This window comes from Camelina sativa, chromosome 11, assembly GCF_000633955.1.
Source record: "Camelina sativa cultivar DH55 chromosome 11, Cs, whole genome shotgun sequence".
Lineage (NCBI taxonomy): Eukaryota > Viridiplantae > Streptophyta > Magnoliopsida > Brassicales > Brassicaceae > Camelina > Camelina sativa.
Window position 1 is genome coordinate 8,192,866 of NC_025695.1, and position 26,165 is coordinate 8,219,030.

Sequence of the window (26,165 nt, forward strand, 5' to 3'; positions counted from 1 at the left end):
ACATGATACAAAGGTCTTGACTCATTGTGCGAGGTATGAACCTTTTTTCCCACATCCGCCTAGTGGGAAGTATTATCTTGTTGACTCTGGGTATCCCACAAGGAGAGGGTATCTTGGTCCACATCGTGGTTTGCGATATCATCTTGGTCAATTTGCTAGAGGAGGACCACCAGTAAGTGCAAGAGAATTGTTCAACAGAAAGCATTCAGGTCTGCGATCTGTGATTGAGAGGACATTTGGAGTGTGGAAAGCAAAATGGAGGATTTTGGATCGTAAGCATCCAAAATATGGTGTCACTAAGTGGATTAAACTCGTAACAGCAACGATGACACTACACAACTTCATACGAGATTCACATAGGGAAGATCATGATTTTGTACATTGGCAAAGTACATAAGGATATCATGGTGATGAAGGAGAAGAAGAAAGAGAAGGAGAAGAAGGAGAAGAGGGAGAAGAAGAGGAAGAGGGAGAAGAAGAAGAAGAAGAAGAAGAACATATTGCATATGAGCCGACGGGTGATAGAGCTATGGAAGCTTTGCGTGACAATATCACGAATGAATATGGTCAAGGTCGTTTACCTTATTAAAAAAATTTACTTATATTTTTAATTTAGCTTATAATTTATCACAAAATATGTTGTTATAATTATTGATTTAATTAAAAAATTATTACTAGCTAAATAAACATTCTTATGGTTGTAAATATATTTAAATTATATTTTGTTGATTCAAAATATAATTATACAAATTTATAAAAATAAAACAAGAATTAAATATAAAATTGCCGCAGCGTCTATAAAACGAACACAAAACAAGCGATAGCGGCTGCGGCAGCGGTAACAATAGCAAAACGAACATATTNATTCGGTTTGATGATATGGGAAGGTTGGATATGCCAGATGATTGGTGGAAGCAACGCATAGAGGTACTTGTATATTCTTTTATATAAACACATAGGTATTGGTGGAAGCAACGCATAGAGGTACTTGGACATGATACAAAGGTCTTGACTCATTGTGCGAGGTATGAACCTTTTTTCCCACATCCGCCTAGTGGGAAGTATTATCTTGTTGACTCTGGGTATCCCACAAGGAGAGGGTATCTTGGTCCACATCGTGGTTTGCGATATCATCTTGGTCAATTTGCTAGAGGAGGACCACCAGTAAGTGCAAGAGAATTGTTCAACAGAAAGCATTCAGGTCTGCGATCTGTGATTGAGAGGACATTTGGAGTGTGGAAAGCAAAATGGAGGATTTTGGATCGTAAGCATCCAAAATATGGTGTCACTAAGTGGATTAAACTCGTAACAGCAACGATGACACTACACAACTTCATACGAGATTCACATAGGGAAGATCATGATTTTGTACATTGGCAAAGTACAGAAGGATATCATGGTGATGAAGGAGAAGAAGAAAGAGAAGGAGAAGAAGGAGAAGAGGGAGAAGAAGAGGAAGAGGGAGAAGAAGAAGAAGAAGAAGAAGAACATATTGCATATGAGCCGACGGGTGATAGAGCTATGGAAGCTTTGCGTGACAATATCACGAATGAATATGGTCAAGGCCGTTTACCTTATTAAAAAAATTTACTTATATTTTTAATTTAGCTTATAATTTATCACAAAATATGTTGTTATAATTATTGATTTAATTAAAAAATTATTACTAGCTAAATAAACATTCTTATGGTTGTAAATATATTTAAATTATATTTTGTTGATTCAAAATATAATTATACAAATTTATAAAAATAAAACAAGAATTAAATATAAAATTGCCGCAGCGTCTATAAAACGAACACAAAACAAGCGATAGCGGCTGCGGCAGCGGTAACAATAGCAAAACGAACATATTTCACGCGGTAGCGGCAGCGGCAGCGGCAGCGGTAGCGGCAACAAAATGAACAACAACCTGCGATAATGTTTACCGCAGCCGCAGACGCTACCGCTGCCGCTGCCGCTTGCGACAATGAAACGAACAACATCATTATCGAAATGCGATCTTCCACTATATACATCGACTACACTATAAAGTGTGTCTATGTCATAATATACAAATGTGTTCAACAAAATTGAACTACAACAAAACGAAAATATGGGATATACAAAAATATGATGATTTTATCCTCACGCCAAGCATGCAAAAAACAATGTACAAAGACATTTAACAGTTAAAAACTACATATGTAACAGTAGTACTGAACATGGTTTTGGAATCGTATATAGAAGATAAAAAGAAACAGAACACACACCTAACCTAATACCTTGGAGGAGAGAAATACGCGGAGAGTGGAGACAAGAGGCGTCGCGGGTTGAAGAGGGACATGTGTCGCGGGGAGGCGATTCCGTCTATTTGACGGTAATCAGAGACGTTGATGAAGCCTTGCCTCTCGTCTCCACGGCCAGTTCTCCTCCCCGGAGAAGGGCTCATCAAGCCGTACTTGACGAGCTTACCTATTCCCCAAGACTTTTTCTTGGTCGGAGTTTTCTTATAAGACTCGGTCATCTTCTCGCTCATGTACTGCTTCAATGCTTCCAATCCTTGTTCCACCTGTTGTAATCATGAAATTAATTTAAACCATATCACAAATTAAGTTAATCCCCTTTTTAGTAAAAGGGAAGTACACAACATAGTTTTTATAGACTTTATATTTTTAATAAATGGTTACAAATGGTTACAAATAGGTTATAGATTAATTTATATATTAATGGTTACACTTAAATATTGGGTGCAACCTTAATTGGGGATATTCCAAATTGATAATTGATATATTAATAGTAACAAATAAAATCATGGATATTCCAAACTGTATTTTCCGAAGATTTTAGTCTTATATCAAGTTGTTTACAAAGATCTTTAAACACAATATTACAAATTTACTTTCCACAGATTTTATTGATAAACCACAACGTTCAATAAAAATTAGGACCGTGCTAGAGCACAAATTGATTTTTTTTAATATATATTATAATTTAAGACTTACATACTCTAGCACGGGTTAAATTTTTATATACTCTAGCACAGAAGCTGCTGGACACACTCTAGCACATGTTAATAATTTTATATACTCTAGCACGAGTTAAAATTAACAATATAAGACTTACATAATAGATTTACATTGCATGAATAATATTTACCATAAAAGTTGTTTGCATGAGTTGCATCCAAATAATATTATAAACAATTACATATATAATGTTTTAAAAATAATGAAATGTATTTCAACCTGTGCTAAATTCTAAACCCTAAACTCCAAATACTAAACCCTAACCCCTCAAAACTATATCCTAAATGTAAAATGAAAATCCAAACCTAAAAAAAAAAATTCTAAAAATTCTAAAAGAGGGTAAAAATAAAAATGTTCAAAAAAGAGGGTATTTTTGGAAAGGGGTATCCCAAAAAGGATATTTTTAACAAATTCTCTAAAAAGTATTATATATTGTGAAGTGACCTTAGTGCAGTGGTCAAAGTTAAGTCCTTAATGCATAAGGTATTATCACATCAGGATCGAGTCCTGCTTTTTACATGAATGTAGGGATTAGGCTAATGTCGGCCTGTTGTGGTGGAGTGGTGGTTGGGAAAAAAATATATATTATATATATAGATTATGTTACTTATCATGACATGTATGATTTTGTACGTATATTTGTATTAGCCTCGTCGTTCGCTCACCACTTAATTTATTACAATGCATGTTATTGACCAAAAGAAAATGTACATACCACTTCAAAAGGTGGGGAGATGAGGGGATTGCCCTGGACGGAGAGCTTCTGAATGCGGCGTAGACAGCCGAGGGAGTGTGGTAAAACTGTAATTCCGTTGTAACTGACGTCAAGCTCCACGAGAGATATCAACANCCATTTAAAAAATCTCTGATACAGACATAAAAACACAAAACCAAAAACGTATATACAAAGATATGATTTTATCCTCACGCTAAGCATGCAGAAAACAATGTACAAAGACATTAACAGTTAAAAAAATACATGTATGTAACAGTAGTACTGATGACGACGGTTTTGCAATCGTATGTAGAAGATTAAAAACAGAACACACACACCTAAGCTAATACCTTGGAGGAGAGAAATAAGCGGAGAGTGGAGACAAGAGGCGTCGCGGGTTGAAGAGGGACATGTGTCGCGGGGAGGCGATTCCGTCTATTTGACGGTAATCAGAGACGTTGATGAAGCCTTGCCTCTCGTCTCCACGGCCAGTTCTCCTCCCCGGAGAAGAGCTCAATCCGTACTTGACGAGCTTACCAATTCCCCACGACTTTTTCTTGGTCGGAGTTTTCTTATAAGACTCGGTCATCTTCTCGCTCATGTACTGCTTCAATGCTTCCAATCCTTGTTCCACCTGTTGTAATCATGGAATTAATTTAAACTATATCACAAAGTTAATTAATTTGTATATTCGTGTATCTCAAGTTCCTTATACCCTGCTAATTAATTAGCTTAAACATAATATATATACACAACCTAGTTAATTGAAATAATATACATTCAAATAAATATCATATTAGGCGTTGCTTAACACACTATGTATATATAGATTAATAATGCTTGTGAAACAAATTAAACTATATATTATATTATCATTTGTTGAATGCATTCTATAAAAAAAAAAATTATATATACAGATTATGTTACTTTTTAATGACATGTATAATTTTGTACGTATATAATTGTATTAGCCTCGTCGTTCGGTCACCACTAAATTTATTACAATGCATGTTATATATAGACCAATTGAAAACGATAATGTTATGAAAGAAAATGTACATACCACTTCAAAAGGTGGGGAGATGAGGGGATTGCCCTGGACGGAGAGCTTCTGAATGCGGCGTAGACAACCGAGGGAGTGTGGTAAAACTGTAATTCCGTTGTAACTGACGTCAAGCTCCACGAGAGATATCAACAACCCGACGGAGTAAGGCAACGTCGTCAAGTACTGGAAGTTCTGGCTGACATTAAGGACCTGAAGGTTCACGAGGTTCTCTAGATCCTCAGGGAGCGAACCAAGTCGGTTTAGCCGCGCGTCCAGCACACGCAGCGACGTCAAGTGGCTAACGGATTGTGGTAACTGGACGATCTTGTTGGAGTTGACGGAGAGCTTGGTCAGATTGGTTAGCTCGAAACCTATCGCGTCTGGGAGCCTTGTAAGCTCGTTGAAGTTGGCGTTCAGCTCTTCCAGCGATCTGCGCGTTTTGATGCGTTTCGCGTTTGTTGTACATTACTTGGAATATATGGATAATAAGAGATTTGGGGTCTTACCGACAATCTTCGATAGTTTTGGGGAGAAACTGGAGATAGTTTCCGGAGACATTAAGAAACTTAAGCTTGGAAAGACATCCGATGGAGTTTGGAAGAGTTTTGAGCTGATTGGAGTGCAAATCCAATGCTGACAAATTTAACATTCTTGCTACTAGAGATTCCGGAATTTTCTGCATGAGAAATTAAATTTCTGAGTAATACAATCTTAAGTTTTAAGTGAGACACAAGTACACACACTATCTTTAAACTCGCTTATAATCTTTTACTTTTTTACCGGTTCATCAATCAAAAACACAATTTATATATCTTCTGATGAGGTTAAATTTTTCCTTTTATAAAGACATTATTATACTACTATTCGGTGAAAGAGGACAGAAAAGTTTCGGATCAACTCGCATTTAATGCTATTTCATTTGATATTTACTTATTTAGTATACTTACGTATAAGTTATAACACAGCTATGTAACGGGGAAAACGAACACCTGTGGCTTAGTTTGCTTATGCACGCGCAGACGTATGAGTAAATAAAAACGAATATGCTTTATAAGGTTCGAGTTGACCTAAGTAATTTTTTTTTGTGTAAACCGCTGTCCTTCATATTATATCATGATGCAAACTAACACATATTTATATATATAGCAGATATTTTATGATTTTAAATTTCTAGTAAACAATTTGTCCAGTACTTCTGGCAAAACTTGTTTTATCCGTAACCTCTTTTTTTGTCTTGTTAGAAATATAATTAAGTTTTCCTTTCCTGAAACAAAACAGGAAGTGACAAAAAGATCGCAGATTAAGATATATAACATTGACCAAACAACATGATTTTCGCTGTTTACTACAAAATAATAATGTATATATTATGATTCTGACATGGAGTTTATGTGTGCACACATTCACCATTTAGCAATTTTTTTGTCTGATTTGATTTTCTAACGAATCATTCATATGCAAGGAGAAGTTTCCTTGCTTCATTTTCTTTACAATCTTTTTAATTTATTTATTCTTACTTACCGACAATCCCTCATGATTTAATTAGAACCCACAAGGCCACAACTTTAAATTAAACTGGTTAATTAAAACGCCTCAACTAATTTTATATCCATGGTTCCTTGTCTTTTGAGTAGTCTCAAAAAAAAAAAAAAAAAAAAAAAAAAAAANTTAAGAGTCGACGAATAGCTCACGTAATTGTAATTTCATTTTCTCAACTTAATTAAGAGCTATATTATTCTCACGTACGTACGTTCTTTAAATGGCTAAATTATTATATCGTACTTTAAAATATATTTATAAGCTAATTACGAAAAGACCATGTTTTCAAAGGTACTGTGGAAACATAGAATTCAAGTACGTACTTTTGGTATTTTGTAATTAAGGAAAAGTCATTTCGGTTACAAGTTGTTGTTGGGGTTTTTAAAATTTAAAATATTAGGAAATATGGCTATATTTTCCATAAGAAAAAGTGTTTATTTATTATATCAACGATGAAAATTCAAAATTATTATGAACATGTTTTTTTTTTTTTTTTTTTTTTTNGATAATCGGAACATGTTGATCATACATAAGTATATTAATACCTGAATATTGTTGTTGGAAAGATCGAGTTTGGAGATTGAAGCTAAGTTGATAGAAGAGGCAGAGAGAGAAGCCAGGGACATGCCGCTAAGATCGAGAGTCTTGAGATTCTGGCTGCGATCTCCTTTCTCAGCCGCCGCCGCAGCTGCACCACCGTCAATGGCCGAAACACTTCTCCTCGTCATTTTCTTCTGTGGAGTGTTATTGTTTAGTCCCCTCTTATTGTAATTCTTCATCATCGCCGTCGTCGTCATTGTCATCTGATTCATCTGCTCGTAACCCATCATATCTTCCTATGTGTATGTGTATTTGCATGTATATGTGTACACACACACACAAAAGTATAGAACCCACAAAGAGAAAGAACGATGAGGAAAGAGAGAGAGAGCGAGAGAGAGGTTGTGATCAAGATGTGTTTTATAAAAGAGTAGAAACTGTACCCTATTTATATATATGATGATAATTGATAAAGATATTGAATAGAGAGAGAGAGAGTTGAAGATTGAAATGGAGTTGAAGACCGAGATGGAAGATATGTACGGATGATAAGAGAGGGGCTTGGCGTTGAAAACTTGAACTTCTCTCTCTCTCTAGATTTTTGTTTTGTTTGTTTTTGTATTGAGTATTAATGAGTAAATATGTCGATTTACTTTTTGGCTCTATATATATCTTTTATATATCCAATTTTATGGTTATATACAAAGTAAAACTGAACCTAACTTTCTTCTGGTTATACAAAAATTTAAAAATAATTTTCAACATATCTTATGTAGTGTAACTATATAAACAAACAATTTCATGTTTCATGTTTGAAAGTTCTGTTTCAATCTTTGAACTATTTTAATTCAGGAATATAGCATATATATTCAATATGATTGCTTGCTTTGAAGCTTTTAGTTTGTTAAACGTTTTGGCACACAGAATTCTAAACAATTGTAATAAAGAAAAAAAAAACATATACAAAAAACGTTGATAGATATATCATATATCTACTTTTTTTTTATTCAAATTATATAATTACCATGTGCGCAGCGAGCAAATTAAATTAGTCAAATGATTAAATAAAAGCCACATATTTAGAATTGAACTCGTGACAATGAAACTCAGAAAATTTTACCCTACAACAGAAATTACATACAAACAAAAGTTTATAGATTTGATACAGGGGTCACACAGGTCACTTGACCCCACTAATCTCTAAAGTGACTCCGCAACTATATAATATAACCACCACCTATGAAATTAGATACTGATATATAGTATAAGTTAAAGGATATGTTAGGACGATATTTTGTTAGAGACTTGTCATCTATTTTCTCGACATTTATAATACACATTCAATTGTTAATATGCCATGGTACAGTAAAATCTCTATAAATTAATATTCTATAAATTAATAATCACTATAAATTAATAAATTTTGTTGGTCCCAAGTCGGGCCAATGTAAAAATTAACAATATTCGATAAGATAATAAGATAATAATTTTTTTGAAATCTCAATATAAAATATGGTCTCAATAATATCATAAATTAATAATCATGTAAATTTATATATATATATATATATACTGATATAATAGTGTATGTTTATCCTAAAACTCATTTCTATAGAACATTTGTAATGTTGTATTTTCAAACTATAATGATATCTCTAAAATATTTTATAACATGTTATACAAATAATTAAATTTTAAAGTTTTAATTTTTAGATATGCATCATTTACAATTTGATAATTAGACAGATTATTAAAATATGAGAATTAATATTATTATTATTCATAAATTTGAATTTATGTATGTCATGTGTATAAGTCAATTTGTTTATAGTATTTGTAATTTATTGTCAATAATGCTTTATAAATATTACAAGTTCAATTCCTAAACCATAAAATTTATAACATCCGAAAGTTTAATCTTATTTTGCTATAATTNNNTGTCATACAAATAATTAAATTTTAAAGTTTTAATTTTTAGATATGCATCATTTACAATTTGATAATTAGACAGATTATTAAAATATGAGAATTAATATTATTATTATTCATAAATTTGAATTTATGTATGTCATGTGTATAAGTCAATTTGTTTATAGTATTTGTAATTTATTGTCAATAATGTTTTATAAATATTACAAGTTCAATTCCTAAACCATAAAATTTATAACATCCGAAAGTTTAATCTTATTTTACTATAATTGTTCCAATTCATAATTTAAAAAAAATAAACAATTAAAAATATATATATAAATTAATAATTATTAATTTATCACTATAAATTAATAATTATTAATTTATAGATAAATTAATATCATTATAAATTAATAAAATGTCTTGGTCTCAACATTATTAATTTATAGATGTTTGACTGTAGTATAAATGTAGGAGAGAACAGATACACTAAACTATGATCAAAAAGATATGTCCGAGAAGGGAAGTGAAGGTACGGCCCCGTAAAGCTGTATGCCACGTCATCAACTTGAATAAGTCAACTTCTCTCAAAAGGGTTGACTTCCATTTGTAGCGCGAATCTCGCATGTCGCCACCCGATTTATTATTTTTCGTTTGTTTAAAGAAAAAGCTAATAATATAAATTTTAAGAAATATACTGTAATCATATTCATATCTAAGGTTTTTTAGTTGCACCGTCTGATTTATATAGTTTTAGTAAACTAGGCGGTTTGCAAAATATTCTACAATTTTGATCATATCAAATCCATGTTGACGAATATAGATTAATGTTAACTGAGGGATAAACATTTCTTGGAGGATATATACTAAGAAGGTTGCGGCAGATATATACCTGGCTGATTCTTGGGATATTTTGGCCGATTTTGAGATATGGGTACGTGAACACCTTTTTCCTGGCCGATGTCTATTACATATATCGATTATCCAAAAGCAAATACATGAACATGTCCACATGCCGTACATATATATACCACGTACCCCGTCCATATATAGTACGTACGTATACTATTGGCAGTTTATGTTTTAATCAGTTGAGGATAATCATCAAATCCTCGTCTTATCTTTTTATTTATGTCTTTGTGAATTACGTCAAATTTTGAATCTTGAAACTAATCCTCATAAAAGTCACCGTATGACCTCATATATCGGGGACCAACAGTTCTTTTCAACAGAGGAATATGGTGATTTTATAACCTTATCGCATTATATATGTTTGAATTTTGCATTTTAACAAGTTGCCTTTTTTTTCTTTCTTTTGGGTGTCAATCACAAATCTTTTTAAATACAACAATATTACTAGAAGCCAAACATTAGTCTTAATTATATGAAACCCACCACTAAAACTGATTTTAGTGTATAAAACAAAACGCAAATGAGACGGGTTTAAGCGCCCACAGATAAATGAGCACATGGGAAATGGTCCGAGCCAAGCTACCATTAAGTTTATTTATTCTCCTCGGAATTATTGTTTTTTTTTTGTTGTATCTATCGGAACTATAATAGATTAATATCGCTATTTGTTCTTATGCAATTCTAATAATGATCTCTACTAGACCGCAATGTGTTCCTCCTCGAGAAGATTCCAATTAAAAATACGTGACATAATTTTCTTCAACAGCTACGGAAGTTGACCGTAACTTTTTAAAACTTTTTTCTGCATTTTATATAATTAGGGATTTAATCTTTGATAGGAGAGAGAGCTTATATATATTTAAAACGCACATTAAGCTGTTTATCTATTCTATTAGTCAGTTTGCCAAAAAACAAAATCTATTATATTAGTCCATTATATTTAATTAATTAAGTAACTGTTGTTTATTTGCTACTTGCAATTAACTTTGCAAGTATGTATATTTTGCTTGTAAGACATAACTACCTACCCGAGATATATCTTTAATTAGCCGTTGATTTGTCATCCAATTAGTTTATAAATATCTTATTTTAATATATCATCTACAAACTATAAATGATTAAACCACTTGATAATGATGTGGAAGAAACTATCTCGAGACTAAAACGGTATACATCAGGTAGAACAGGAGTTCCATTAATTTGAATGAATACATTTTTCCATTATAAAGTTTTGATATATTTTGAATTTTGTCTAGTAAATATGGTTAATTTACACATTCACGTATGAAGCTCTTATCCAACGAAAAACAGAAATGCAAAATCTGTAGTTTATTTTTCATACATATAGTCAGAGAGAAAATAAAAATAATTTAATTTTATAGATATTCCATATTTCATGTTATATAGAAGTGGATAGTTCTATCATCCAAATGAAATATTAAAGTAGATGGTTTTCTTTTCCTTGGAAGAGAAACCAAAATAGAATAATTTTCTAAAATGGAAAAGAGAGAAGAGAAGAAGTGGTAAATAGTTAAAAAAAAAAATAAATAAATAACTGAAATGCTTTTTTTTTTTTTTTTGATGAAAAGTGTAATTGATTGATCGAATGGGAAAAGTTACGTACAAGAGAGTTTGGCTAATGCTTTAGAATCAATTAAAAGAGTATTCATAGGTTCTTCAAACAGGTCGACGGTCCTTCAAGAGCTTCCCCTGACAAGTGGAGAGATCATTAACCATCGCACAAGCAAGTTCCGATAACGGGGTTTGGCAACATAATCTAGAGAAGAAATCCGATTCCTGACTAGTTTGTCAATACGTTTAAATCATTTGAGGAGGTGACGTGAATCCCTTAGCATGAATTATTATTGTGTTCTGCTCCTTCCATAAATGATAAATAGTAATCTGAAAACACAACCGGAGAAGTATATGTCTTTGAGAGAGTCTCCGGAGTTGATGCAAAGAGCTGCAAGAGTGAGGTCCCAGTCCAGATCCAAATGTTGGCGAAACAAAGCACCCGCTACTTCAGACCATACTGTAAAGGAGTAAGGGCACGCAAAAAAACAAGTGATCTCTCGTCTCGTCGCGCTCCCCGCATACGAAAACCCGTCGAAAGACGGTCCCGTACAGCTAACCAAGATATAAATGCACAACGAGGCATCCCTTGCTTTGCCCACACCACATCGCTCCAACCCATTAATGGGCTACGAGTACGTAGCTGATACCATGTGGATCTCGTGGAGAAAATATCTCTGAAATCACCCTCACCATGCGAAACATTGGGGAGGGGATGAGTTCGCAGGTGAGCTATGATCGGTACCATAAGTGCAAGACGTGTCCGTCTAAGTCTCCAGCCATTAGGACCCAAAGCATCCTTAACCATCATATGAATCGGAATACCTAGAAGACGTGGCCCTGCTGGACCAGTAAGATCAATGAGCCTACCTATAGGGAGCCACTGATCCAGCCAAAAAGATAAATGCTTGTTAATTAGCTAGTTATTACTATCCCTTATTTGTTAGCGGATTTAAGTATTGTATTCGTCTTTGTACTAAACTTGGATGAAATAACATAAAACTATTATGAACAAAAACACTGAAATGCTTATCCACAAATAATAGCATAAACTATAGAACTGTGATATGTCTCTAAAGATGGAAATGCTTATCTATAAATAATAGCATAAATACCACCGAACCTTGATGCAAAGCAACTAATCTTTGACAAAAGTAAATTCTAGAATTGTGTCTTTAAAGATTTTATATTTGTAGAATTTAGGTTTAGTGTTAAGATTTTGAAATCTCATAAAATTGTGGAATCACATTTAAGAATCAAAATAGCTAAAGCCTTGTTGTTTAATCAATAAATAGTGGACAAAAATAAGAATAATCTCTTGTGAAATATGAGCCACTATAAATATCCATCATAAATTATATATTTGTAAAAAGGAATGTCTGAATGTAACATGAGCTGGAAATGAAAACAACAAAGACAAGAGACTAAAACTTAAACATAATACGCTTTGTAGCTTAAACTTAAACTTAAAAACAGAACCACTTATTTCATCTTGATAGCTTCAGTTTCTTCTAAAACTTTGTCCTCCGGTTTGACCTTTGTTGATCTTACGAGATTTACCATGAACCTCTTGATGATGAACTCTAAGTCTTTTCTTGCTCTCCTCGTTAGTATCGCTCCTACAATGAAATCGCAGATGTGCATGCAATATTTGTGATGTATCAAACATACCATTGCACTTGAGACATATAAATGAGCCGTCATTTTCGTAGGGTAGGTTGTGTATCCATTCTACGCTTTCATTATCTTCAGTACCTTCGCCTTCCTCGTACTTAACATAGACGTCAGTTTCTTCATAAGACCCAATCATTTTGTGAACTTTCTTCACCAGCGAACCATCTTTGGGAACGTATATCTCATGATGGGAATTTGGAGATGTCGAGTTTTGTTGGAAAAAAAAGTAATCGATGGGCTTAGGGGTGAAGGTTTGATAGCGTTCATCAAAAACATTTTGAAGCTGATGAGATGTAGAATTCCAAAAGGTTGGATTGGAAGTATTAAAAACTTTAGAAACTGCAACAAAATCTGAGATTTGAGCAGTGCAAGGCATACTGAAAGGAGAAACCATATTGCATCTCATCTGATGAGATGAAGAAATTTGTGAATCATGATTAGAAGTATAAGCAATAGATGGAGGAAACATATTGGCATGATTTGTGATATCAGGAGTATCGAAGATTTCTGACTGGTGGTGATTCCTCAAATTTGAGTTATTTGGGATGGGAACAAGACCATTGTGGTTCACAGTGTAATCATTGTGAAGATTGGACTCATTTGGGACTAAAGACATCTTGAAGAAGAGAGTGTGGTTTACATATTATGCATATCTATCTATTTATATTATTACTACAGTTTACTAAAAATGCAAAATTGGAGGAAAAAACACCAAAAGAAGAATTAAATTTATGCACATAAGGAAACAAGTATATTTTGTTGACTGTCATATAATATCTTTATATGAAAATATATAATTCTTTATTTTTTTAATATTTTTAACTGGAAAATCTCTATTTCAAAAATGTATATGTATATCTTTTTATCATATCCTATTTATTTCCATTTAAGGGGTACATTTCCTTAATAATATAGATATCTTTATTTATTTATTTATTTTTTAACTACAATAGAACATATTAGCTCAAAAGAGCCAATGAGAAGAGATATTGTTTACATAGGTAGCTGGATGCGAAACTGAACGAACACGTCGTGCCAGATTGTCAGCTTTACATTTTGAGCGCGGAGAACTAAAGCTAATGATAAAGAACGGAACTCCTCTTTGTCAACTTGATATATATATATATATATATATAGTATAAATTAGATAATTATAGAAAGATATCTATCAAATTTGACAAAGCTGAGTTCTATTATTTGCAAAATCAAATAGACGAATAACTAAATTTCCCGACCGTCTGTGTGGCAAAATATTTATATTAATTTTTTAATTCGTAATATACTTTATGACCATTTGTTTGTTATATTTAATGTTTGAGATTTTGTTTTGATTTTTAATTATTATAATAAAAATAAGAGATCTAAATATATAGTAAATCATCTATACAAAGTCATATTTTTCTTCGTAATTTAATTATTTTACACAATGAATTAATTTTATATGTCAAGGATTGTAATACGACCGTCGTCGGATTAGCGGGCCTGTTAAGTGAAAAACAACACGATCCAGACGATGACATAGACGGCCCATCATAATGCCCGACACATCCAAATTGAAACCCCCCCCCCCTAAACGCTTTTTTTTTTTGGGGTTCATCTCTGTCCCTATCGCGTTTACGCATTCGAAAACTCAAATCTAAAATCATGGCGGCAACAAGCGACGAGCAGATGAATTCGCTTCTTTCAAGTTTCGATCAGATCTACGAGGTGATGATTTTTTCTCGAATTCTCTCTTTCCCCCATCTCTTCTTCTTCTTCACTTGCTGCTTCCACTAATATTCTCAGTTCTGTTTCGTTTCTCGATAGTAGAAAACTTCAAAATCTAGTCTCGATTGAATTCGATTATGAGTAAATCTTCATCTAGAATCGAATCGGTTCATATATTCTTCTCTAATTGAACCGATTTTGGAAGCGAAATCTGGAAATTTTCGATCTGCTCATTGTTTTTTTAGAAATTTTATCTGGTATTCTGAAAATTTTGGGGTTGGTTTTGATTTGATTATATCGTTAGAAGGATTCAATCAATATACATAGCTCACGATTTTGTGTTTCTCTTAGGATTTTAAAATCGGATTGAATGAGATCAATGTTTACAGATCAAAGAACAATGTTGATACCAGCAGAAGAGAGGTTCTTGAGATTACTAATAGAACTCTTAAAGAAGGTTTGGTTCATCTTTAGTATTTTGCTAGTTTTTGAGGTATCTAAATTGTTTTAAACGCGAAGTTGGAATCTGCAGAGAATGAAAGGCTGAAGAAGCTTTACACGGATTCGCTTAGCAATTTTGCTGATCAGGTTGTTCTCCGCTTAAATCTGGACATTTTTGTTGTGTTTACTTTTTGTGATAGAACATAACAAACGTTCTCTGTTTCTATGGTTTTGGAGATATATATACAGCTTGAGCATCGAACTAAGTGTCACAGCTTGAAAGAAGAGCTGAAGAGAGTGATTGATGAAAACAAAAGCAAACAACATGTGAGCTTTTTAGATTTTTTTTTATACTTGGTCAATTCTTCTTTTTCAGCTTGAATAATTTGTCCTTGTGCTTTGAAACTGAAGATGATGATGCTTGGATGATCGTTCCTAGTTTTGAGATATTTGTAAACTGGTGGCAGGAACATAGGAATGCTTTTGAATCACTTAGGCAGAAGCATGTAACAAAGGTTGAAGAGCTAGAGAACAAAATCAGGTTTAAAAAAATGCCCATTTTGCAGCTACTATTTCAACTGTCAATGTATCTGATCATTTTGGCTCAACTTTACTTGCAGGAGCCTTTTGGTTGAAAAAGCAACAAACGATATGGTAATTGATAGGCTTCGTCAAGACTTGACAGCTAACAAATCGCATATTCAAGCAATGTCTAAGAAACTGGATCGAGTAGTTTCTGAAGTGGAATGCAAGTGTAAGACTCGACCACCTGACTGACCTCCAATTGTACTTTAAGTTTGTGTTTTCATTACGGTTCCTGATGTAATCGTTTGATAGATAAACTCGAGATTCAGGATCTAAAGGACTGCCTTCTAATGGAACAAGAAGAGAAATATGATATCAGTAACAAACTTCAGAGTCTCCAGAAGGAATGTAAGAGTGTCTTCCTCTTCACTAACTCAGCGTCCGGAAAAAGTGATAGATTGGTTTGGTTGATCAGGTTTCATTAGCAAGACAAAGAGTCCACATAACTTCTTAAGTCAGTATTTTGTAAAACTAATTACTGGTCCCTTTATATTATTTGCAGTGGTTATTAGTAGAACGTCAATAGCTGAAAAGCAGAGGGATACAACTTCAAATCGACAGGTGGAAACATTGAAACAGAAGCTAATGAAACTGCGAAAAGAGAATGAGATCCTTAGACGGAAACTATCTTCTTCATAGAACAGCCAGGAAACAGACACTTATCCATTCTGTCCTTCAACGAGTAAGTTTCATGAACCCGAAGCACTTTCTTTTAACTTTACTTTTGTGGATGATGCAGTTGAACACTACTCCAGAACCTAATAGTTGCCATCTTAAAAGGCATATATAAAACATGAAACTGAATAAACCATACATATATTGATATTGCTAATAGAAACTTTAAAAAGACTAAAGTTATTTTTAAGTCAGTTAACAAGAAATTGGACTCTTTAAGACGGCATTATCCGTTAAACATTGTTATCCAAAAAATAATAGATTTAAGAAGAGAGTAAGCACACAAAAACAATACATAGTCAATGCAACACGAGTTTCAGTGTTTAGGGAAAAGTAAACATTATACCGGAACAAGCACACTTTCCGATTTGATTTGTAAGAAAAGCACACAAAACATATGAAAGATTCCGCTGGATCTCTCCGTGAATAATAAATAAGTAATAAAAAAAAGTGTAGAATCAACGTCCGTTGTTGAAGACTCTGCAGTTTCTCCTGATCTCACCAGAGCGTCCCGTAAGAACCTTAATGGTGCCCATTTTCACCATTGCCTGAGCGAATCTCTGTCTAAAGAGTGCATTGCTTGATGCAAAACTCGACACTATCCCACGGGTTGATCTATCGAGACCCAAGTTTTGGTCAATTCTTAGGATTCCTCTTTGACGTCGGATCTCTCCATAGATTGCATTATCCACGATAAATGGAGTCCTTTGGTCCAAAAACACTGATGGGTCATTGGGGGCACGACATGTGTTCCTCAACCTAGCATTCAATGTGCGGTCCATTGCAGGGTCGGCAAGCCTGTCCTGGAAGAGACTGCAATGTGCAACACCGACGCTGTGGCCACCACCAATAAGTGTAACCATATCGTTCACATTCATACCTTGAGCTGCAAATAACTGGATAGATGCGCCAACCGGAATTGTTGGTCCGGGCAAGTTCACGTCATTGGGGCTTGACCTTAATCCATCACGTCTTCCTGTTGGTACTGAGAACCTTGGTCCACCAGCTAATGCGACCGAGTCTCTGGTGGCTAGAGTTACAATGTCTGCGCATGAGACTGTTCGAGGGCACGCAGCCTCGAGCTGTCTCTTAGCTTCATCAATGACCTCGTATCCTCTCACGCTTGCATTTGGTCCGGTGCTTTTCTCTGATGGCCTTCCGGGTCTTGGGTCGATCAAGAGGGAAGCATCACAACCCTACACAACCATTTAAACATTGCTTGATTAATGTTATGTCTCAGTATTAGCTAGCTTTTGATTTCTACATGTCTCAATATACACAAACAAGGAGAAGCTTACGTACCCTGACAAAGCAATCATGGAACTGCATACGAAGAAATGCTGCAGTAATGGAACGGTCACGACGGAAACGGTTGGCAACAACATTAGCAACGATAGATTCAGCGCGAGGGCATGAGCGGCCGTAGAACCCAAGTCGAAGCTGCGCCAAAGCAGAGGGAACAAGGAAACAGAAAAGGAAAAACAAAGCTGTGATTGCCCTCATTTCGTATGATGAGCTAGCTCTTACTCCCCCCTGTGAAAACTTAGAAATATTTCTAAGTTTTGGTGATGCAATTGTTCATGCCCGTTAGATGCATATTTATATGTAAATTTGGGGACAAGACATTGTCAAAGCGAATGTTTCATTTAGAAGACGTGCATAGGGTAAATGTGGATACATTGGCAATTGATGGTTGAAAGGAATATACATTGTAGTAGTTGTTCTTTGTTAATGTCTTTTAAAAAATGTTGGAGTTCGTCCTCCACACGTCAAAAAAAAATTGATACTGGCCAACTTGGAATATATATTGAACAATTTGCGTTCAATATATTCTCTCAATTTCAGAAAAGGGTACGTACCTTTTTGGATCCGTTTCGGTCTTTCAGATTATTAAAAAAAAAAAAAAAAGTTGTAAACGAAAATAGAAAGAAATTCTGCAAGAATTGGTTCTTGTGGTACACGGAACTAAAAATTAGAGAGAAAACAATAAAGGAAAAGGCTATGAAGATTTGTAGAAGAAATTGATGTTTAATGATTTGATGATTAGACTTCAATAATCCATTCAGTTTATACTCACTTATAATGGAAAATATATTATCCTTTGATATTTTTTCTCCAGTGGTGAAAAAGCTAGTGAATCCTCCTAGGCTAAAGATGTCACTAGGTTGATACATACTATATATATAGGTTGTGCAGCAATAGTTGATATCAGTCTTTATTGTAGTACATTAATTACGTGCCGTTTCTACAGATATATGTGAAAAGACAAGTGAGTATCTTCCTAAGCTAAAATATGTCATGGGTGGAAATTTGTGAACCCCGAAGTAAACAAAAGCAAAACCAAGTGAGCAATGTAATGCATTTGCCCAATTTTCTACTGACGTCGATATTTTATTCGTTTTAGGTGTCTAAATCTCTTAGGATTTTCATGTTTCAGCATCACATACAGGCGTCTTTACGATTGCATTTGGGTATATTTTGGCTTCTTTCATATCTTCGCATGAACCATTTGAAATTCAGCAAACTAGCAAATGAAGATGAAATGATCATGCAAAAAGTATCATACATATCACATATTATGAAAGTAGCTTATATTTAACGGTTATTTGTGCTACATTGGACTGGTGATAAAAATAGATACTTATTAGACACACACACCTATTTTGGAATTTCGATTCGGTTAATAATACCAATTCAAATTTCTCCAAAGCATTTGAATAACAAATATGAAAACCAACAAACAAATTGTTTAACTACATAAAACACAAAAAATGCACACTCTAGAATAACATACATGAGTTTGACAAGAAACAAAAGAATAACATGAGAGAGTATATATTAAACCAAAAAAAAAAAAAAAACATGAGTGAGTGATCACATAAATTACCAGAGTGCAACGTACAAACATGAGTGAGTGATCACATAAATTACCAAAGTGCAACGTACAAGTGAATTTGAAGGAAAATACAAAAGGAAAACTTCCGGTAAATTATTTAACCGAGAAAAAGCAAACCAAAATTTATAATGGTAATTTTAAAAAAGTTTAGAATCAACGTCCGTTGTTGAAGACTCTGCAGTTTCTCCTGATCTCACCAGAACGACCAGTAAGAACCCTAATGGTACCCATTTTCACCATTGCTTGGGCAAATCTCTGTCTGAAGAGTGCATTGCTTGATGCAAAACTAGACACAATCCCACGGGTTGATCTATCGAGACCTAAGTTTTGATCAATTCTTAGGATTCCTCTTTGACGCTGGATCTCTCCGTAGATTGCGTTATCCACGATAAATGGAGTCCTCTGGTCCAAGAACACTGATGGGTCGTTAGGGGCACGACAAGTATTCCTCAACCTAGCATTCAATGTGCGGTCCATTGCAGGGTCGGCAAGCCTGTCCTGGAAGAGACTGCAATGTGTAACACCGACGCTGTGGCCACCACCAATAAGTGTAACCATATCGTTCACATTCATACCTTGAGCTGCAAATAACTGGATAGATGCGCCAACCGGAATTGTTGGTCCGGGCAAGTTCACATCATTGGGGCTTGACCTTAATCCATCACGTCTTCCTGTTGGTACTGAGAACCTTGGTCCACCAGCTAATGCGACCGAGTCTCTGGTGGCTAGAGTTACAATGTCTGCGCATGAGACTGTTCGAGGACATGCAGCCTCTAGCTGTCTCTTAGCTTCATCAATGACCTCGTATCCTCTCACACTAGCATTTGGTCCGGTGCTTTTCTCTGATGGCCTTCCGGGTCTTGGGTCGATCAAGAGTGAAGCATCACAACCCTACACAACAATTCGAAACATTAGTTTTCCAATGTTACATCCATATGATATTAGCCATTCCATGATAAAAATATACACACACACACAAAGGAGAAGCTTACGAACCCTAACAAAGCAATCATGAAACTGCATACGAAGAAATGCTGCAGTAATGGAGCGGTCACGACGGAAACGGTTGGCAACAACATTAGCAACGATAGATTCTGCTCGAGGACATGAGCGGCCGTAGAACCCAAGTCGAAGCTGCGCCAAAGCAGAGGGAACAAGGAAGCAGAAAAGGATAAACAAAGCTCTGATTGCCCTCATTTCGTGTGATGAGCTTTTCCTTGTCTCTCCTGTGAATGGTACTTCTAACTTTTGATGATGAAGTTCTAAGTACCCTTTAACCATATTTATATGTAATTTTAGGGACAAGACATTTGCAACGAGAATGTTTCAATTAGATGACGTGCAAAGAGTAAAGGTCAAAATATTGACATTTGACGAGTTAGAGGAATATATTAGGTAGTACCTGTACACTAATAATATAATGTTTCATTGACAAGAGAATGGTTCCACACGTCAACGATTTGGTTATGGCCAACTGGAAATACATTTTGAACAGCTTGCGCTCAATATATTCTGTCTATTTCGAAATGGTACCATTTCTGAGAAGTGCATTTTGTTTAGTGCTCTCTATAGAAAAAGCATTTGTTTTTGGGATATAAATGTTTTTATGAAGAAGCTGTAAAAAATGAAAATATACAGAATCTGCAAGTATTGTTTCTTGTGCATTTACCTTAATCGTTTTGCTTATTATTACTAGTGACACCGTTATCTATAAAACATTGAAATCAAAACTCTCATGTCAAATACTTCTGAGATGCTTTCAGTCTTTCAGATGACAATCATTTGTGGATCCTGTAGATGTTTGCTAAAGGTTCGACCAAACAAAGCCATCTCCTTAGCTAATATAGAAAGCTTCATAGATCAAGTAAAATTTCCAACACAAATAGTTTTAATAAGTATATTGGTTTAGAGTAAGTATAAATCCTTAAAAACTGAAATAGTCATTCTGATTGCTGCTGACCAAAAAAATCCTCTCAAACAATCACAGACAAATTGGACAGGATCAAGAAACGGAAACAAAATCATGGAACTGTTCTTATTTGACAGTGGCCAGAAACGTCGTGTAAAACATATCTGAGATCTGAGATTCCGAAAGAGAAAAATAAAGAAGAACAGGCACAACCTAGATTTACATTACACATACATTGGCTCTCTAGAACTTGTTTCTTGTTCTTTCCCTCTCTATTATAAATGAGCCTTTCTCTAATAAAACAGCAATGAATTAAAACCTCATAAAACACAGCAAACGGTTCAAAGATTATAATTGCTGTAGCCACCAATATCAGAAGCTGGTCTATATTCCGTACTATAAGTTTGGCCAGAGAGAGACGGCGTGTAAGTTGAAGGACCTGCCAGCTGAGAGTATGCTGTTGGTCTGTACTGCCCCGGCTCTGTGCCCAGGTAGCTACTGGAGAGTGGCTCTTGACGGTTGCCCAGCTGAGGAGGATATGCAGGTACATAGCCAGTGTCGATTCTGCCATATCCCCCTGAAACCGAAACTGGTTCCTTGTGATTGCTGATGAACTCCTGCATGCACGTAAACCACAGATACAGTTTTATAGTTAGAAAGCGTAATCTTAGTATAATTACAAGGCCAGTTACCACAAAGTATAATACATAGATGGTTTTTTTCTTACTTGAACTAGTTGCTCAGCAGTTTGTACTTGGGAAGATGTGCCTTTGATTTCCACTGTGATTTGATCAGGATGTGGACTCTCTTGAATGGTTATGGTAGCTCCGCTTCTTCGACGGATGTAGGCTATATTAGCTCCTTCTACACCAATTATATCCTCCGCATAGGAGAATGGTATTTGCATCGTTTGAGATACCTAGTCAGGGAACCCATCATAGAAACGTCAATACTAGGTTCTGAAACATAAGCTTACATTTTATAAGACCAAAACCACCGGTAGAAGACTAATCACAACAAGCAAGAATGGTAATACCGCTAAACACTTTGTGGAGATGTATCTACCTGTGTGACAAAAGCAGCAGAAACCCGAGCAAGACCAGGAGAGTGTCTGGCGGACAATACAGGATCCTGACTGTACATAGAAGAAACTCCCGAAGGCTGAACACGTGACTCCATCCGAGACTCGCGCTCCAGGAACGAAGGTTCCCTCCGTGCTAAGAGGGAGAAATCAGGCTCCATTACATTTGAAGAAATATTATGCAGAGATGACTTGTTGTCAGCTAACGGCTCTTCCTGACGAGTTTGAGAGACCCTAGCTAGATACTAAAGATAAAAAAAATAACAAAAGTTAGATCATTGAGAAAGAAAGAAAAAAAAAAGGAGAGAGAAAGCTAGGAACAAATCGTTTCAGATAACCAAGTAGCTTACTTGCTTTTCGAAGAGAGGAACAACAGTATGGTCGACTAGAAATTTCCTTAGATGTCCAACAATGGCTTCTAATGCTTTAAGGATTTTCAAAGCTTCACCCTGCAAATCCACTATCCTCTCATCTTGCGCAGCATAAAACGGTGTTTCCTCTGGCAGAAAAGAAAGTACATATTACATATTTTATTATCGAGTATGCTCGTATGAACTATACAGCACACAATATCAGAAATAGGAAACATGCATAACACAATTTTTTAAAAAAAGATGACAGACATAAACTGAAGAAGAACTAACTGAACTTTTTAAAAAGGACAAAACAAAAGAGATCATACTTGCTAAAATTGAAAAATACCTTCTGATAAAATACGAACAGATGCACCAGAGTTCTCAACAATGGATTTAATCATAGAACCTTGTTTGCCAATTAAATTAATGGCCTGAGTAGATGCAACTAACAAACGCACAGAAGAGAAGGCACTCCCAGCGTTTTGAACATCATCATCATCATTATCAGGTAACCCTGAAACTCGTCTAAACACCCTCAAGACTGCATCCATTGCAGGGGACATGTATGCCTCTGGCTCTTCCTTACCAGATATTAACACCTAAACATAGTTAAAAAACCCAAGAATTTTAACCTACACCAAAAACCCTAAAGTAATCAAATTGCAAATTAGGAAACCCTAGAGATAGAACTAGAAAAAATCCACAAAAAATTCGACTAGCCTTTTAACACAGATTGAAATCAAACACACTAGAAAGAGAGATTGAAAGAGATACTAACGATGCGATCAGGAGTGGTAAGAGGACCATCAAGGACTTTGATACGAGCACGAGTCTCCTCACACATCTTCTTGATAAAGTCACCTTTGCGTCCAATGATAGCTCCGACTTTAGTCACCGGAACGATCATACGGAACACGCAATCGCCAGGCCAACCTGGCCATCTCTCCTCCGCGGAATCGTTCGTGTCGGGAGCAGTAGTCTCGGTAACAGCTAAGCTATTTGGCTGGTTCAATTCAGGGAAGCCGCTTGCGTTTTCGTCAAGCAATGTGGTGGCACTGATTCCCGCCGGCATAATGATTTCATTCTCAGGGAGGTTTATAGCACCGTTGTTGTCAACGGAATCTGCGACGGCGGCCATTACAACCGGCAATAAAAAAAAAAAATTAAAGATACGAAGAACGAGAGAGAGAGAGAGAGAGAGAGAGATTTAACCTCTCTGTTTTTATATTACAATCGGTGCTGTCATGTTATACGACATCGTTTCGGTTCTATTGGTTTGGGCTTCCGGTTAGCAGTTTCACTTTTGAACTCTCTTTTCAAAGCCCATAGAGCAATATTTTCTATACCAATGAAACCCTCCAACTCCCTACATGTCTTTAAAAGAAAAATTAGAGAATCTTAAGAAATTTGTACAATCATATGTTTAATTAATTAATTATCTGAAAATAAATTAACCATGTGAATTAAACCTCTTTGTTTTCCTCTCTATAATATGTACCCTTGTGAATAGTGTGATCTCTTCAAATCTGGACTTCCACACCAATGAACCTTACGTATTAAATCCAATTATGCAAATTCAAATTTCAATGATCGATTGTTTAATATTAGCTCCACAACTTGGTTTACAGTCTCGTTTACTATATTGGATTTACCAATATCCTTCTGCCCACATCAAGGATGCATAATTAAGCTAATGAATAAAAAACAGTACTAAGAATTCTCACATTATATGTATATGTAGGCCTCGGCATTTGGGTGTTCGGGTCGGGTTCAGGTTCGGGTAATTCGGGTTCGGGTAATTTGGGTTTGGATTTTTCGGGTTCGGATTTTTCGGGTTTAGTAATATAGGATCCGAATAGATGTTCATATAATTTTGGGTCGGGTTCAGGTTCGGTTCCTATCGGGTTCGGGTAATTTGGGTATTGACTTTAAGAAACCTGTAATGTATCCAAAATATATTCGGTTATGAATAGTACCTACTCGAACATATCCAAAGTACCCACAAAAACCTGAAATGTACCCACAAAACCCAAAAAACCTGAAATATAACTGTAGAAACAGTTGTATAATCTAACAAATTCAACAAGAAACAATGAACTAAATCATAAACAAATGAAACTGAACATACCATGAAATCTTAAACAAATGAAACTGAGCATACCATGTCTCGCAAAACAATTCAGATGTGATAGTGTGATATCGTATATAATTGTTGTCGGGTATAAACAGGTATCTTCGGTTCCTCGGGTTCGGTTTGGGTAATATCTGATACATGTGGTTATTTGAAAACGAAAACCTATTGGTTATTTAAACATAATTGGTTCGGGTCGGGTTCGAATATTTTCGGGTCGGGTTCGGGTCAGTTCCTCGGGTTCGGTTTATTTGCCTAGACCTATGTATATGGTTTTAACTTTTTTTAAGTCACGGTTATTAATCTACATAAAAAAATTATGTGCCAAAAGATACAAGCACTCTTTGTCATATGTATGTACTTGTTTCATTTCACCGTAAATTTGGAGGACTTAATAATTAAATATCATCTTGTCATCATATGCAATATGCTATGGCGAAGAAAGAGACGTAACATAAACAAATATCTACTGTCCCGAAGATACTTTTATCTCTCTGCGAGTCACTTTTGTATTTTTCATTAGGTTCCCTATCCATTCTTGATAAGGTGTAACAAAAAAAAAATTTCTTGATTTTTTTTTATCAGAAACCTTTTTTATTCCTATATTTCAAAAATTAGAACTTTGGACATGCATTTTTAACTCAGAAACTAAAATGAGTCCCCATGGTGAATGAATCAGAATTGGGATTTTAGGGCAAAAACACACACGTAATGTGTATGTATATACCGTAATATATGGTCCCCTCGATACATGTATGGAAGAAAAGAGCTAGCGTTCACTTGTAGTTTGTAACTATTTGGGTCAATCTTGTACGTACGTACGCACAGTGCCCTAATCGACTCTCAAAGGTCACATGCTTTATGCTTAACATCGTACTTACAAACGGTTGATACATTTATCACATTGAGTTATCCAGTTACATGTAATCTTTTTTTTTTTCGTTACTTTCTAACAATTTCTTACATCTTAAGCAGCACTTCTTTATCTCTAACTAATTACATCATTACAAATGTCCACAATCTGTTTACTCAACAGTCAATACCTATGAAAGATATATAACATCTACTGATCTACCGTGACGTCAAAAAGGAAAATGAAAAAAAGGTTACATCGATATACCGTCAATAAGCATTAAACCTCGTTAATAGTCTTTTTTATCCAAAGGTAAATAACAGTGACACAATACATGTATATATGTGCTGTAGATTTGTGGCTACTCCTTCGAAAAACCTTATCTGTTTTAGATTCAAATTTTTTTAAACTTCTGCTTTAATTTCAAATTTTTTAGTCGAACAGAACTTAGACATCAATTTGAAAAAAACATTTTTTTTTTTTAACATTACACTTAAAAGGAGAAAAGGTGAGCAAAAGAAAGGAGAAGAAGACAGGTCACATGTTGTCATAAGAAAAGAAGAGTAATAAGTAATAACATAAGAAGATTCCAAAATAGAAAAACAACTGGGATGG

General features: G+C 34.9%; 5 protein-coding genes across 6 annotated transcripts; 1 reads left to right on the top strand and 4 right to left on the bottom strand.

The window, feature by feature from the left end:
- LOC104722356 (plant intracellular Ras-group-related LRR protein 8) lies at positions 1,988-7,422 on the bottom strand. Of its 2 annotated transcripts, XM_010440506.2 has the most exons (5): positions 6,853-7,422; positions 5,275-5,444; positions 4,890-5,198; positions 3,724-3,826; positions 1,988-2,551 (listed from the first exon to the last, which is right to left on the bottom strand). In XM_010440506.2, the coding sequence occupies exons 1-5, from the start codon at positions 7,135-7,137 to the stop codon at positions 2,258-2,260; spliced, it is 1,161 nt and encodes a 386-aa protein (XP_010438808.1). In that variant the 5' UTR covers positions 7,138-7,422; the 3' UTR covers positions 1,988-2,257. The 2 variants fall into 2 exon arrangements, with proteins under 2 accessions (XP_010438808.1, XP_010438809.1); XM_010440507.2 differs by lacking the exons at positions 1,988-2,551; positions 3,724-3,826 and adding an exon at positions 3,910-4,357 and having other exon boundaries at positions 4,787-5,198; positions 6,853-7,421.
- Positions 14,503-16,474, top strand: LOC104722357 (protein At-4/1). The gene is made up of 8 exons (XM_010440508.2): positions 14,503-14,623; positions 14,975-15,080; positions 15,156-15,211; positions 15,314-15,391; positions 15,532-15,605; positions 15,685-15,818; positions 15,902-15,997; positions 16,152-16,474. The coding sequence occupies exons 1-8, from the start codon at positions 14,561-14,563 to the stop codon at positions 16,286-16,288; spliced, it is 744 nt and encodes a 247-aa protein (XP_010438810.1). The 5' UTR covers positions 14,503-14,560; the 3' UTR covers positions 16,289-16,474.
- On the bottom strand, positions 16,590-17,905 carry LOC104722358 (peroxidase 44). The gene is made up of 2 exons (XM_010440509.2): positions 17,627-17,905; positions 16,590-17,520 (listed from the first exon to the last, which is right to left on the bottom strand). Exons 1-2 carry the CDS (start codon positions 17,825-17,827, stop codon positions 16,783-16,785), a joined length of 939 nt encoding a protein of 312 aa, XP_010438811.1. The 5' UTR covers positions 17,828-17,905; the 3' UTR covers positions 16,590-16,782.
- LOC104722359 (peroxidase 44-like) lies at positions 19,224-20,459 on the bottom strand. The gene is made up of 2 exons (XM_010440510.2): positions 20,217-20,459; positions 19,224-20,111 (listed from the first exon to the last, which is right to left on the bottom strand). The coding sequence occupies exons 1-2, from the start codon at positions 20,415-20,417 to the stop codon at positions 19,374-19,376; spliced, it is 939 nt and encodes a 312-aa protein (XP_010438812.1). The 5' UTR covers positions 20,418-20,459; the 3' UTR covers positions 19,224-19,373.
- Positions 21,228-23,766, bottom strand: LOC104722360 (RNA-binding KH domain-containing protein PEPPER-like). Its single transcript, XM_010440511.2, has 6 exons — positions 23,345-23,766; positions 22,913-23,165; positions 22,561-22,709; positions 22,195-22,455; positions 21,857-22,048; positions 21,228-21,746 (listed from the first exon to the last, which is right to left on the bottom strand). Exons 1-6 carry the CDS (start codon positions 23,702-23,704, stop codon positions 21,471-21,473), a joined length of 1,491 nt encoding a protein of 496 aa, XP_010438813.1. The 5' UTR covers positions 23,705-23,766; the 3' UTR covers positions 21,228-21,470.

Excerpts from the sequence above, each read along its gene's own strand:
- LOC104722356 (XM_010440506.2), bottom strand. The coding sequence starts at position 7,137 with ATGATGGGTTACGAGCAGATGAATCAGATGACAATGACGACGACGGCG. Across the intron at positions 5,445-6,852 it reads TTTCCAACAACAATATTCAG|AAAATTCCGGAATCTCTAGT; the intron begins GTATTAATATAC and ends TTTCTCATGCAG. Across the intron at positions 2,552-3,723 it reads TCTCCCCACCTTTTGAAGTG|GTGGAACAAGGATTGGAAGC; the intron begins GTATGTACATTT and ends TGATTACAACAG.
- LOC104722357 (XM_010440508.2), top strand. The coding sequence starts at position 14,561 with ATGGCGGCAACAAGCGACGAGCAGATGAATTCGCTTCTTTCAAGTTTC. Across the intron at positions 15,081-15,155 it reads TAATAGAACTCTTAAAGAAG|AGAATGAAAGGCTGAAGAAG; the intron begins GTTTGGTTCATC and ends TGGAATCTGCAG. Across the intron at positions 15,606-15,684 it reads GAGCTAGAGAACAAAATCAG|GAGCCTTTTGGTTGAAAAAG; the intron begins GTTTAAAAAAAT and ends CTTTACTTGCAG.
- LOC104722358 (XM_010440509.2), bottom strand. The coding sequence starts at position 17,827 with ATGAGGGCAATCACAGCTTTGTTTTTCCTTTTCTGTTTCCTTGTTCCC. Across the intron at positions 17,521-17,626 it reads TCCATGATTGCTTTGTCAGG|GGTTGTGATGCTTCCCTCTT; the intron begins GTACGTAAGCTT and ends ATGGTTGTGTAG.
- LOC104722359 (XM_010440510.2), bottom strand. The coding sequence starts at position 20,417 with ATGAGGGCAATCAGAGCTTTGTTTATCCTTTTCTGCTTCCTTGTTCCC. Across the intron at positions 20,112-20,216 it reads TTCATGATTGCTTTGTTAGG|GGTTGTGATGCTTCACTCTT; the intron begins GTTCGTAAGCTT and ends ATTGTTGTGTAG.
- LOC104722360 (XM_010440511.2), bottom strand. The coding sequence starts at position 23,704 with ATGGCCGCCGTCGCAGATTCCGTTGACAACAACGGTGCTATAAACCTC. Across the intron at positions 22,456-22,560 it reads TTCCTCTCTTCGAAAAGCAA|TATCTAGCTAGGGTCTCTCA; the intron begins GTAAGCTACTTG and ends TTTTATCTTTAG. Across the intron at positions 22,049-22,194 it reads CTGCTGCTTTTGTCACACAG|GTATCTCAAACGATGCAAAT; the intron begins GTAGATACATCT and ends TTCCCTGACTAG.